The sequence below is a fragment of the Nelusetta ayraudi genome, unplaced genomic scaffold (genome assembly GCF_046127955.1).
Source record: "Nelusetta ayraudi isolate G7.1 ecotype Tasmania unplaced genomic scaffold, CSIRO-AGI_Nayr_v1 ptg000163l, whole genome shotgun sequence".
Taxonomy (NCBI): Eukaryota; Metazoa; Chordata; class Actinopteri; order Tetraodontiformes; family Monacanthidae; genus Nelusetta; species Nelusetta ayraudi.
Genome location: NW_027466213.1, coordinates 530,001 through 542,268, shown reverse-complemented (window position 1 = coordinate 542,268; position 12,268 = coordinate 530,001). Strand labels below are relative to the sequence as shown.

The following is a 12,268-nucleotide window of genomic DNA, read 5'->3' as shown; positions in this document are numbered from 1 at the left end:
AAGGAGGAAACTAGAGGCTGCACGTGCATGGAGAACATCAGAGGACTCCTCGTGATTGGACAGACGGCAGGAAAGGCACCACCTCCTGCTAGTTGTACTGATTGTACCTGCTGCCTGTGTGCAGGGTAAACCCGGCCTCTCCGGTCTGCCGGGTCAGAAGGGCGGCGATGGTTCTCCAGGCAGGGAAGGTCAGCCAGGTCTGGATGGATTCCAGGGACCTCAGGTGAGAAGAACAGGACCTCTCACTGTAATTCTGGAAGGCAGGCGGAAAGTCATCTTCATGTTGGGAGAGTCTGGAATCATCTCCGAGGTTACGCTAAACCAGGAAGAAAGTCGAGATGATTCTATCTTGTATGTTGGAGAGCTTAATTATCCTCATCTGCGACTTTTTCTGATCTTATTTTCTGTACATTTTCAGGGGCCAAAGGGTGACATAGGTGACAGAGGAGAGAGGGTGAGTCTCACCTTCACCGTCTGCACTGACCCAGCTGTGTTCTGCAATAAAGAGACCATCAAATCCATATATCTCTGTCTTACGTGTGTGTGTGTGTGTGTGTGTGTGTGTGTGTGTGTGTGTGCGTGCGCAGGGTGAACCCGGTCGAGATGGAGCAGGACTTCCAGGTCCAGCAGGACCACCGGGACCTCCAGGACAAATTATTTACCGCTCATCTGGAAACGTAAGTGTACAGTTTTTCTTTCTCCGTCTCTGCTGCATCTCATTCAAACTCAGAGCCGTCATTGGACGAACGCTTTGCATCTTTAACTGGGCTCTCTGTGCAGGTCGACGTTGCTGAAGGCGGAGTCGGCGCTCAGGTCTGTGTTTCACTTTAGACGGTTTAGACCAATATTGCTTCAATGGTCTCCCTGATCATGCATGATGCAGAAGTTTAGCTGATTTTAAAAGCATCAACAGTCGTGACTCAACGTGTTCTCTCTCTCTCTCCCTCTCTCTCTCCCTCTCTCTCTCTCCCTCTCTCTCTCTCTCTCTCTCTCTCTCTGCAGGGAACTCCTGGATTACCTGGTCAAGCTGGTTTCCCTGTAAGTTTTACAACTCTCAGCGCCCTCAGCACCAAACACACTGTCAGGCGGCTTCCTTAAATACCGGGCTTCCTTAAAAAGTTCTACACACTGTAGCTTCAACAGACGAACCTGTGGCTTTCAGTTCTTCTCACCTCTGACCTGCTTGGTCTTTATTCTCAGGGTCCTGTGGGTCCGAAGGGCGACCGAGGAGACCCGGGTCCTGCCGGCGTCGGCTTGAAGGTAACGTGTTTTTATTCAGTGATCCGCCGAGGGGTTTTTGCTGCTGCCGTGAACACTGACGACGACGACGACTCCTCTGTGTTCAGGGTGAGAAAGGAGAGCCGGGTTTGGTGATCGGACCCGACGGGAACCTGCTGACTCTGGAGGGCCTGCAGGGGCTGAAGGTCAGTGCAGCCACATGGTAGCCACGGCCGAGTCAGTGCTCAGCAAGCTAACGCGTGTGTGTGTGTGTGTGTGTCTCCAGGGAGACAGAGGACATTTCGGACCTGTTGGACCACCTGTAAGACTCTCAATGTTTCTTTTTTTTTGAGATGCATCTTTTAAAACTTTATTTTTTTTTTTAAACTGCTCTCACCTCCAACTGTGGTGTCGTTAAAGGGCCCATACGGACCTCCTGGGATCAAGGGTGAAATTGGAATGCCGGGAAGACCTGTAAGTCTTCTTCACTGTCTGTACGATGAAGGCATCTTCATCGCTCGTTGTCCTTACGCACTGACTCTTTCTGTCCGTCAGGGTCGTCCGGGAATAAACGGCTACAAGGGTGAGAAAGGACAGCCGGGAGGTGGTTCTGGATTCAGCTACCCGGTAAGTTCTGGTCTCTGAGTCCACCTTCACCATCCTGGTGCGACTCTCTCCTCAGGAACAAGATCAGGAATGAAAGATTATCCGTTGCCTTGTACTGGATGTTACCTCAGAATCCTGGTGGATTTGATCTGTGAAAATATACATAGAATAAACAAACACATTTAAAAATAGTTTATTCTAATGAATAAATATTTCCTCAGGGACCGCCTGGACCTCCTGGACCACCTGGACCTCCAGGGCCGCCCGTCGACCGCATCAATGTGAGTGATGGCGTTGCACAGAGTCGTTCTTCAGGAACGTCGCCAGCCTCATCAGTTCAAACATTTGTTTTTCTCTCTCTCTCTCCCCCACTCTCTCTCTCTCTCCCTCTCTCTCTCTCTCTCTCTCTGTCTTTCTCAGCAGCGCTACGAAGACTCCTACCGGAACTACCCAGGTACGTCCTTCATCGCACCGCTTGTCACATCGGAGCGAAACATGAAAGAGCCTCACCGACGCCGTTTTTGAGAAGTTCATTAAAGACGTGGCGAGATTTTCCAGGGTTTAAATACCCGGCTGAGATAAACACTTTTTATCTTCATATGAGTGAGAAGCTTTCGCAACCGCCGCCGCTGCCGCTGCCTCACCCTGACGGGGATAGAGAGCCTATTGTTGGGAGATTAAAGTCATGGAGTCTCGGCAGATTTAAGGAATGGCTGGGTGTAGCGAGGGAGGAGGTGGTGGTGGTGGGGGTAGGTGGTGGTGGGGGGTGGGGGGTGGCTTCCACCGGCGGCTTGTAACTCTGATCCTCGCTTGCTTCCCTTTCCTGTCGCAGCCACGAAAGGAGAGAAAGGAGAACGTGGAGATCAGGGTGCTCCAGGATTCCCAGGTAGAGCCCAACAGCCAATCAACATCAACACCGGACCTTCTAGCATCAGTCCATTTACGCTAAATCATCCTCCTTGTTTTCATAGGAACGGGCTCCAGTTTTGATATTTACACGTTGAAGGTAAAAGATTCTGATCCGCCGATGACGCGGTGGTGAAACCTGTCTCATGACGTTCGACACCACCTCCAACAGAACGAACTGAAGGGCGAACGTGGTGACGGCGGCGTGAAGGGCGACAAGGGAGAGCCCGGCGGCGGCTATTACGACCCACGATTCGGAGGAGCGCAAGGCCCCCAAGGAACGGCTGGAAAACCGGGTCTGCCGGTGAGCGACGGCTCTGAAACTCTGGAGCTGTGACGTCCACACGTTTCAGCGTTTGTCACGCTTTTAATTTGTCTTTTTCCTTTCAGGGTCCAAAGGGAGAGTCCATCGTGGGGCCCCCTGGACCCCAGGGCCCACCCGGGACACCAGGGTTCGGCTACGACGGGCGCCCGGGTCCTCCAGGACCACCTGGCCCTCCAGGACATCCAGGTGGCTCCCTGCCAGGAGCCGGAGCCTACAGGCCCAACCAGCGTGAGCGTCTGTTCTGGTTAAGAATGAATGGTAGAAAATAGTAGATGATGATATTTATAAGATATTCTTTTTTTTTATCTTGACACAGCCAATGCGTCTGGACCCCCTGGTCCTCCTGGTCCACCTGGAACTCCTGGTCTCTCATCAAGTGTAAGTGACATCAGCCCGAAAGCCTTGAAAACTTGAAAATGTACCATCAAACACGCGCCTGCTTGTCCACAGGTGACAGTTCTGAGGTCCTACGACACCATGATCGCCACGGCCAGGCGGCAGGCGGAGGGCAGCCTCATCTACGTCATCGACAGGGCCGACCTGTACCTGAGGGTCGGCAACGGCCTGCGCCAAGTCATGGTACGGTAGCCGGATTTCCCCTAGCAACAACAATGACACAAGAGGCTAAAGTGCTAACGCTGCTAGCACAGCCTGCTAAAATAGCAGCCTTGAGCCCAGGAGAGACTGTCTCTGTCTCTCACCTGCAATTTTATTGACTTACCTGCAGGGAGCCGGTTTGTTTTGGTTGCACCTGTCCTGTAAAAGCATTTATTGGTGCAGTGATGTCACACAGGCCTTCTGAAACAAAGAGCCAATCACAGAGGTGTAACACAGCTAACGCTGCTGGCAACTTTAGTCTGAAGTTTGTCTGACGTTGAAGCAGACTGTGCGCCTTTATACCTGCAGTTCATAACACGGTGATGACTTTCACATCACTTCCTGGTTGCAACTAGTTATTAGAAAAGGTCAATATTTTATCACGTTGAAGGATTTTTTTTTTCCCTTTCATAATAATATTATATATTGTTTTATTTCTTTATTTCATTTGAATAATTATCATTTTTCAGCTGGGATCCTACAGCCCCTTCTTCAGAGACCTGGTGAGTTCTCCACATCTCCCCTAGCCCCGCCCCCCACCGTGTCACCCTCACACTCACCCCTTTGGCCTCTCCCTCTCTGAAGGAGAACGAGGTGGCCGAGGTGCAGCCCCCGCCGGTCGTCCTCTACCCTCAGTCCCACGAGCAGTCGCACAACAACGGAGCGGGCCACTACTCCCAGGGCGGCTCGGCTGGCGTGCAGCCCATCGAGCCGCCGCCGCCGCAGCCTCAGCCGCCGGTGGAGCGAGTCGAGCCCCAGTACCCTCCCCGCTACGAGCCCAGCCCGTCTCTTCCACAGCCTGCCGTCCCTGCAGAGACGTCCGGATCAGCAGTCAGTATCCCATCACCCCCTTCACGTTTTCATTTCTATCTATGATCTTCCTGTCCTTTTGGTCACACCATCATCATCACAGTCTGCCAACATGTACTTGACGTCCTACCAAAGTTTACTTCTGGCTGAGTCTTTCCCCTCCTTCCTCTCCAGCTCCACCTCATCGCCCTCAACGCCCCCCAGTCGGGTAACATGCGGGGGATCCGCGGCGCCGACTACCTGTGCTTCCAGCAGGCCCGCGCCATCGGCCTGAAGGGAACCTTCAGAGCCTTCCTGTCCTCCAAGCTGCAGGACCTCTACACCATCGTGCGGCGGGCGGACAGGGACCACATTCCGATCGTCAACCTGAAGGTGAGACCGCCGGCCGCTTCAAGCTCGCCGTGAACACTCGCCAAGGGTCAGATCACAGATCAGCGACCAGAAACGCAGCCTGACTAACAGTCAACTAACTGTCAAATTATTCATCGGAAACGCTGCATTGATAAACTGAGTTCTGAAAGAAACCACCAAGAACCAAGAGTGGTATAAAGTTTCAAAGATCTCAGCCATTATGTGGCTATTAGATATGTTGCACCTTCGTCCTCTTACTGATCAGACTGGTCCATCAGGTGTGAACTGAGAGTATCCTCCAGTGAAAACCACAGATTTGACAGGATTCCTCTCTCTTGCAGAACCAAATCTTGTTCAACAGCTGGGAGTCCATCTTCAGCGAAGACTCCAGCATGTTCACGGAGAACGTCCCCATCTACTCCTTCGACGGCCGGGACATCCTGCGGGACAGCGCGTGGTGAGTCTCCTGCGCCAGCCGTCGCTGCTGCTGCTGCTGCTGCTGCTGCTGCTGCTCTGGTTCTTCTGCTCATTGAGGGATTCGACAGTTGACTCGCTGCGCTCTGCCATCCTGCTCCTCTCTCTCCAGGCCGGAGAAAATGATCTGGCACGGCTCCAACAACAAGGGCCACCGGCAGACGGACCACTACTGTGAAACGTGGCGGGTGGGCGACCGCACGGTGACGGGCCTGGCGTCGCCGCTCAATAGCCGCCGCCTCCTGCAGCAGACGTCCAGCAGCTGCTCCGGCTCCTACATCGTGCTCTGCATCGAGAACGCCTTCTCACAGTCCAAAAAATAAACCCTGCACATTTCCTGAGGGTCGTTGTTTTTTTTGGTCATTTTGATTTCTTTTTTTTTTTTCACACTCGCGGCCCCTTGTCAAACACTTTGAATTCCTTAACAACAGGCCTTGTGAGCACGTTGCGTCCGTTGATTTGGCCCCGCTGGAGACACTTTGCATCGTCTTCAGCTCCCCTGAAGAAGCGCCAAAGAGTCGCGTGGCAGCGAGGGGAGCTGCTCCTGTCGTTTGGGCCTCGGCACATATTTTGAAGCTATAAACACATTCTCAAATCATCATATCCTATTTTTTATTTTTTACCTCTGTATATTACATGTTTGTCGTTTGTGTTTTTTGTGTTTTTTTTTTTTTTTTACATTATCATCGTTTCAAACTGGTAAAGCTATATTCACCTTTTGTTCAGCTATTGTGTCTTTGATCATTTTCACTTTTTTTCCGGTCTAATTTTTTTTTGTGTGTGGGTTTGTGATGGGGAACAGCAAACGTTAAAGACTATTTTAATTTTTAAAGAAGAATAATAGATATTTATTTTTTAATGAAGTTATGTAAGGATAAGATTTGGATAAATAAATAAACGCTAAATACCCTCATTTATACTCGCACCACAGGACTTTGTTTTTCTTCAGATATCAGTTCATGTGCCTTCCACACAGTGATTTTTTTTTTTTTTTTTTAAAGCATCACTCCGCACCTGTAAACACTGCAGTGGGTCTCTGCTCAAGGCCATGTGGATATTTTCACGCTACCTTGGTGGAACCTTGATGGACGGAGGAGCCGCCGAACGTACCCCTGTTTTTAAACACTTTCTAAACCCCCCCCCCGCTGTGACAAGCCTGTGATGACGAGATGGTGCAAATCATTGTGGGAACTGTTGGGAATGTGAAAACAGAAAATGTTAGAGAGACAGATGGTACTTACCATGCATTGAATATGTATATTTTTTTTTTAACCCGGTGCTGCTGCTGCTGTCTATTAAAACCTGTGGAAATCCAGTTTTTATAAAGAAATTGTGTTGCTCTGTCTCTCCCAGGCACTGAATAAAAATCTTTTTCAACTAGGAAGAAACCTTGTTGGGACACTTCTTCAGCGGCGGGCGCGGCCCTCCCGCTCTGCAGCCCTGACCTCCACCACTTTTATGTTCTAGTCAATGAGATGCTGCTTGTGGCATTGACTCGGTGACCAATCGGTGTCTCTGGGGGGCCGTGAGAGGGAGCCGTACATCATCCATCACCGGTAATCTGCACCCGGATGTTAATTTGATTCCGCCGTGAAATAGAAAACTGATCAGCGGTTTGCCATAAATATTGTGCCGTCAGTCCGGTTTCCTTGTGCGGGTTAACTTGTTCTCTTCACCTATGAGTCAGTGAGAACCAGGAAGTTCTGGTCTGCTGTTTGCAATCTGAAACATTTGTGGCGTTGTTGAGGGTCGCATTGTGCGCATACAGTGAACGTGTCAAGTGTGACACTGAAAAAATAATAAATTAATACTACTAAATAAAAAATAAATAAAAATAAATCATATATACGGAGCAATTAGCCCACATGGGCAGCGGCTGCAAGTTAAGTTGATTTCTAGAGAGAAATGAATTAGGTCAGCAGTCACTTACTGACGAAATCCCCTTAAATGTCTTCTTTAAAGTAAGGAGGCGTTTTAAGACCATATTTGATTAAGAAGATTAGTAGTTTGAATTATTCAGGCTTGGCCTAATTTGCCGGTTCTTTCTAAAGTGACGCACCGACGTGACGTCTTTCCGCTGTTCGGGTGGAAACAGCGGCCGGTATTCCTCAGTGTCCCTGCGCGCGGCCACTGGCCAGCAGCTGAGATGTTTGTGCAACCACTTTCATTCGTTACGTGTTTTGTCGAGCAAAACGCCGCAACAACCGCGTTCTCCGCCTCGAGCGCAAACTTGATCCGAGTTGGACTTCCTGGTTCGCTCGGTCCGCTTGGAAATGGAAACTGCGACGTTGTCGAGTACAGAAGGCACCTCCCAGTATGGCCACAGGGCGGGTCACTGTTCCAGTCACTGTAAAACCGGACTGTACTGGATCGGACCGGACCGGACCGGACCGGACCGGACCAGCCTGGACGGAACCGGACTGGACGGATCCTGCTGTTGACTCCTCCCAAAGTCTGCAGGTACAACAACAACAACAACAACAACAACAACAACAACAACAACAACAACAACAACATGTCTTTGTCTATGAGCCTTGAACAAAAGTCACATGATCTCAAAACATTTGTTTATGGTGCTAAACAGGAAATTCGATATTTTTATTGATTGATTTGACTTTATAAGGTCATTTCCTCTTCCTCACTGCAATAACACGAAGGAGTAAAGAAGCAAACCCAGCCCAGTGTGAGCGACGCTCGCCGGGGTCCGGCTTTATTTAAAGTTTCCTACTTTGAGAAGTCTGTGTCAAAGTTGTCGTCAGAGTTGCGAGGCCGTCGTCGGCTTTAAGCGGCCCGTCGATCAAGAATCAAGCCCCGCTTACACGCCCACCCAAAAATAAGAACGCATTCCCTAATAACGCAAGGAAAAAAACGGAATAATCGGAAAATTCTCTTCCCACTCGATTCCATCAAATCTGCCTCTTAAGCATCTCGACCCGCTCAGCGTCCTCTCGACAGCTCCAGGGCTTACGCTAATTGACTGAGGGGGTGGGAGGGGGTGTCAGGGGGGAGGGGGGCGTTGGGGCCTCTGTGGTGCCCCCTCCCCCCCACTTGAAAGAGAGGGGGGGGGGGAGTAGCCAGATAACACCAGTTTCTCAATGTGCTCAGGGGAATAAATCTTCAGGGGGGAGGAGCCAACCACCACACACACACACACACACACACACACACACAAAACTTTAAAGATTGCCGTATTATCCCTTTAAGACGTGTTTGTTTGGAAGTGGTTGGGCTGTTCCGACCCTCCACCGTGACGGGCCATTACACGGGCCGCCTGTCGGGGGGGGCTATATTTAGCGGGACGCTGGGTAATAACCACGTGGAGTGAAAGCCACGCGGCCTCGCTGATGACACCACGAGGTGACAACCAGATATTGGTGGCGACTTAATTACAGTGGTGGAGGAGGAAGCACAGAGTCCCTCTTGGCAGATGGCTTTTTGGGGAATGGGGGCGGGGGGAGGGGTGGGCGTTTACCAATGTCACGTAAACCCCAAATCTAACAGTGTCTTAGCGGAGGAGCTGCTCGAGAGCCGCCATCCATTTGACCTTTGGTGCTGCGCTGTTATCGAAGGAAACAGCAGCAGCAGCAGCAGCAGCAGCAGCAGCGGCAGCAGACGATAAGTGAGTTAGAATGAAAACGTCGTAAAGCGTCGTGTTCACGTGCCGCCGCTGCCGCCAACTAGACCGGCACATTTCCGAATGAAAAGGGTAAGAGTGAAGCCCGGAGCAACATTTGTGTAGCGTCTGGAGAAGTTACGGCCGCGAGGCTGCGAGGATTTCACATCTCTGTGACATTTAGGCAGATAATGAGTCACAGCCTCCCAGTCTCTCGATCCCCCTGTGAATCTTCTGGCATTTAAGCCTATTTTTTTTTGCCGTCTGTCTTTAAATATTTGATGAGGTGGTGCTGGTGGGGGTGCGGAGGGGGGTGGATGTGGGGGGGGGGTCTTATCTAGAGCGGATATTCCTGGAATAGTGAGGGATCGGCTTCGGCCACTTCGTCATACCTGCTCTCGTCTTGGCTGGCAGCGACGCGGCCGCGGCGCTCTGACTCATTTTATTGGTTTTTCACTCTCGTGTCTCGGGTTCTCTTTTTTTCTCATTCAAAAAAAGAAAAGAAACATTTTTATTTCATAAACGTGGTTATGAAGAGAGAGTGTCTGTGAGGAAGCGACCCTTGTTTGAGGAGCCGTTTTTGCACGTCGGTGTTCGACGGTGACCTGCACCACTGTGCGTAACGGGAAAAGTGTGCTTTACCACGGGGAATCAGCCTCTGGTGCTCCTGCGCTAGTTAGCAGCAGCTAGCTTGGCATGCAGTCACTTCCTGTGAGGTCATCTTGGTTTCCTCCTGTGGCTATGAACGGTCGCTGACGCTGCTGTTTGTTTCCTCTGCGAGATGTGAAACAGGAAGCAGATTGTTGTTGTTTTGTTTTGTTTTTTTGATAACCTAAAGTCGGCTGAAAACGCTTTCAGTTGGAGTTCGACAAGACGGATGTGCCACTGTTCGGGAGGATGTGAGGTATTTCTTTGACTTTGAATACTGTGTGTTGTGCTTTAGAGGTTAAAGTGTGCAATATTTTGATATTTTGGGACGAAACAGCGACATCAAGTGGTGACATTTTAGATTGCAGCGCTCTTTCATTCACCGAGTTTGCCAGTGAACTACGGTAGCCTGGGCACACAAACCTGGATACCTCGTCCTCGAGGTTGTTCTAGAGTCCCATCAGCGCCAGCTCAGCGACCCTGCCCGCCCCCCTGACCCCCCCCCCCCCCAACCTCCCCCACCCCCCACTGGTCATCACTGGAGCTGCCTACATATTGGATGTGACATCTCCTTCCATCTCCTGATGAATATTTTATGTCTCTCCCTCTGCCGGCTCACACGCAGGCGGAGCTCCCCTATCAGCCGCTGTCTTGTAAATCCACGACACCGCCTACTAGCATGTGAGACCCCTCCCCCACCCCCCCATCCCCCACTTCCTGTCGCCGGCGTCGATCGTTGCAGCCTCAGTCGTCCTGATAGGATTTGTCTTCAGCCGGCGGTTCGCTCGGTGTCAGATGATTTACAGTCTCTCTGTTGGTGGAGATAGAAAACTTGTCAACTATTATTAATAGGCGTGAAATTATTTTTCTGGCCAGAAATCATGCATGTCTGTCCAGTCTTATGATTGCATTATACAAGGAAGGCAGAGGGAGATGTGTTTATTTGTTTGTTTATTTATTTATTTTTTTTATTTTTATTTATTTTTATTTTTTTTTGTAAATGATTTCACTGTTTGTGGATTTCAGCGGCACTGATGTCCTTGACAGATTTATTTCAGTCACTTTAAGCTGCAGAACATCGAAAAAAGTTTGACGAGTTCAGCTTGTGTTTGCCCTCAAAGTTGTTGCAGATATTAAAAAAGACATCCAGGTGGACGAAGGCCGTCTGTTTGTTGAGGATGAAACACATTCACTTCTTCTTCTTCTTCTTCTTCTTCTTGTGTAAAAAAACAACAAGAAAATTATTTATTTATTTATTTATTTATTTAGTTTGATTGATTAATGTAAATGAGAGCGGCAAGAAATGTTATTTTTCAAAATTAAATTTTTCTTCTTCTTCTGTCAGGATGGCTGTAAACAGAGGGCTAATTTGGCTGATTTTCTTCTTCATTTTTTTCATTGTTTCCAGAAGTCTTCTCCGCTAGAACAGAGTGGAATATGCGTGGGCTTTTTTTTTTAAAGATTCAGTGACAAGCTGACCGTATCTGCTGCCTTATGCTGCAGAGCTGCTGCCATCAGTGTGTGAGTGGGGCCTCCTGTCTCACCACACGCACCTCAAGTCAAGTGGAAACACTCAAGCGCTCCTCTGGGAGCGTGTGAGAGCGAGCGGGCGGGCGGGCGGGCGAGCGAGCGAGGGAGGGCGTGTTCACCTGGCGCCACACTGGGCGCCGCCTCCGGAGTCCCGCTGCAGCCAGTTGGCAGGAAGTTTCGCAGCAGTGAGCGTCTATAAATTATATATCTATAAAATCGCCTTCATCTCCTCCACCCAGGCTGCATCCTGAGAACTGCTGCCGCCGAGAAAAACACCTTTCAGAGCAAAAAAAATGGGTGAACGGAGCCACTGCCTCTGATGTGACTGTCGAACCGTCGCCCCGTCTCGTCTTTCTTCCTCCACCATGGAGGCTCCCTCTGCCTCCCTCTGCCTCCCTCTGCCTCCCTCAGCCTCCCTCTGCCTCCCTCAGCCTCCCTCAGCCTCCCTCTGCCTCCCTCAGCCTCCCTCTGCCTCCCTCTGCCTCCCTCTGCCTCCCTCAGCCTCCCTCTGCCTCCCTCAGCCTCCCTCTGCCTCCCTCTGCCTCCCTCAGCCTCCCTCTGCCTCCCTCAGCCTCCCTCAGCCTCCCTCAGCCTCCCTCAGCCTCCCTCTGCCTCCCTCAGCCTCCCTCAGCCTCCCTCTGCCTCCCTCAGCCTCCCTCTGCCCTCCCTCAGCCTCCCTCAGCCTCCCTCAGCCTCCCTCAGCCTCCCTCAGCCTCCCTCTGCCTCCCTCAGCCTCCCTCTGCCTCCCTCAGCCTCCCTCTGCCTCCCTCTGCCTCCCTCAGCCTCCCTCTGCCTCCCTCAGCCTCCCTCAGCCTCCCTCAGCCTCCCTCAGCCTCCCTCTGCCTCCCTCAGCCTCCCTCTGCCTCCCTCAGCCTCCCTCTGCCTCCCTCTGCCTCCCTCTGCCTCCCTCAGCCTCCCTCTGCCTCCCTCAGCCTCCCTCAGCCTCCCTCTGCCTCCCTCTGCCTCCCTCAGCCTCCCTCAGCCTCCCTCAGCCTCCCTCAGCCTCCCTCTGCCTCCCTCTGCCTCCCTCTGCCCTCCAGAAGGCTCCAGTCTCGGGCTCTCGGCCCCCCGGCTCGGCGCTGCTGAGGAGTGTAAATGTTCTGTACGTGGCAGAAAGAAGAGGGATTGATGGAGCTGCGTGCGAGAGACTGCGAATGTGAACACATGGCTGAGAGTGTCTAGACACAGAC

The 12,268-nt window shown here is 51.3% G+C and overlaps 2 protein-coding genes across 8 annotated transcripts in view; both read left to right on the top strand.

Annotated features, from left to right (window-relative positions):
- The window catches only part of col18a1a (collagen type XVIII alpha 1 chain a), a 91,407-nt gene extending 84,732 nt beyond the window's left edge, over positions 1–6,675 (top strand). For 5 of the 7 annotated variants that reach the window (XM_076014033.1, XM_076014031.1, XM_076014030.1 and 2 more), the window contains 23 exons: positions 125–223; positions 419–454; positions 588–677; positions 781–813; positions 1,003–1,038; positions 1,201–1,260; positions 1,347–1,424; positions 1,505–1,540; positions 1,639–1,692; positions 1,774–1,845; positions 2,046–2,105; positions 2,245–2,278; positions 2,657–2,710; positions 2,796–2,830; positions 2,903–3,034; positions 3,121–3,283; positions 3,372–3,433; positions 3,506–3,634; positions 4,123–4,155; positions 4,238–4,483; positions 4,637–4,834; positions 5,155–5,270; positions 5,400–6,675. In XM_076014033.1, the coding sequence (XP_075870148.1) occupies positions 125–223; positions 419–454; positions 588–677; positions 781–813; positions 1,003–1,038; positions 1,201–1,260; positions 1,347–1,424; positions 1,505–1,540; positions 1,639–1,692; positions 1,774–1,845; positions 2,046–2,105; positions 2,245–2,278; positions 2,657–2,710; positions 2,796–2,830; positions 2,903–3,034; positions 3,121–3,283; positions 3,372–3,433; positions 3,506–3,634; positions 4,123–4,155; positions 4,238–4,483; positions 4,637–4,834; positions 5,155–5,270; positions 5,400–5,610 (2,067 nt within the window). In that variant the 3' untranslated portion in view covers positions 5,611–6,675. The remainder of the gene's footprint in view (positions 1–124; positions 224–418; positions 455–587; positions 678–780; positions 814–1,002; positions 1,039–1,200; positions 1,261–1,346; positions 1,425–1,504; positions 1,541–1,638; positions 1,693–1,773; positions 1,846–2,045; positions 2,106–2,244; positions 2,279–2,656; positions 2,711–2,795; positions 2,831–2,902; positions 3,035–3,120; positions 3,284–3,371; positions 3,434–3,505; positions 3,635–4,122; positions 4,156–4,237; positions 4,484–4,636; positions 4,835–5,154; positions 5,271–5,399) is intronic. The other 2 variants (XM_076014034.1, XM_076014028.1) reach the window with 1 other exon arrangement.
- A 953-nt stretch (positions 6,676–7,628) lies between these two features.
- pcbp3 (poly(rC) binding protein 3) overlaps positions 7,629–12,268 on the top strand; it is a 41,907-nt gene continuing 37,267 nt past the window's right edge. Inside the window, exon 1 of the mRNA XM_076014000.1 lies at positions 7,629–7,747. The gene's annotated coding sequence lies outside the window, so the exon portion shown is untranslated. The remainder of the gene's footprint in view (positions 7,748–12,268) is intronic.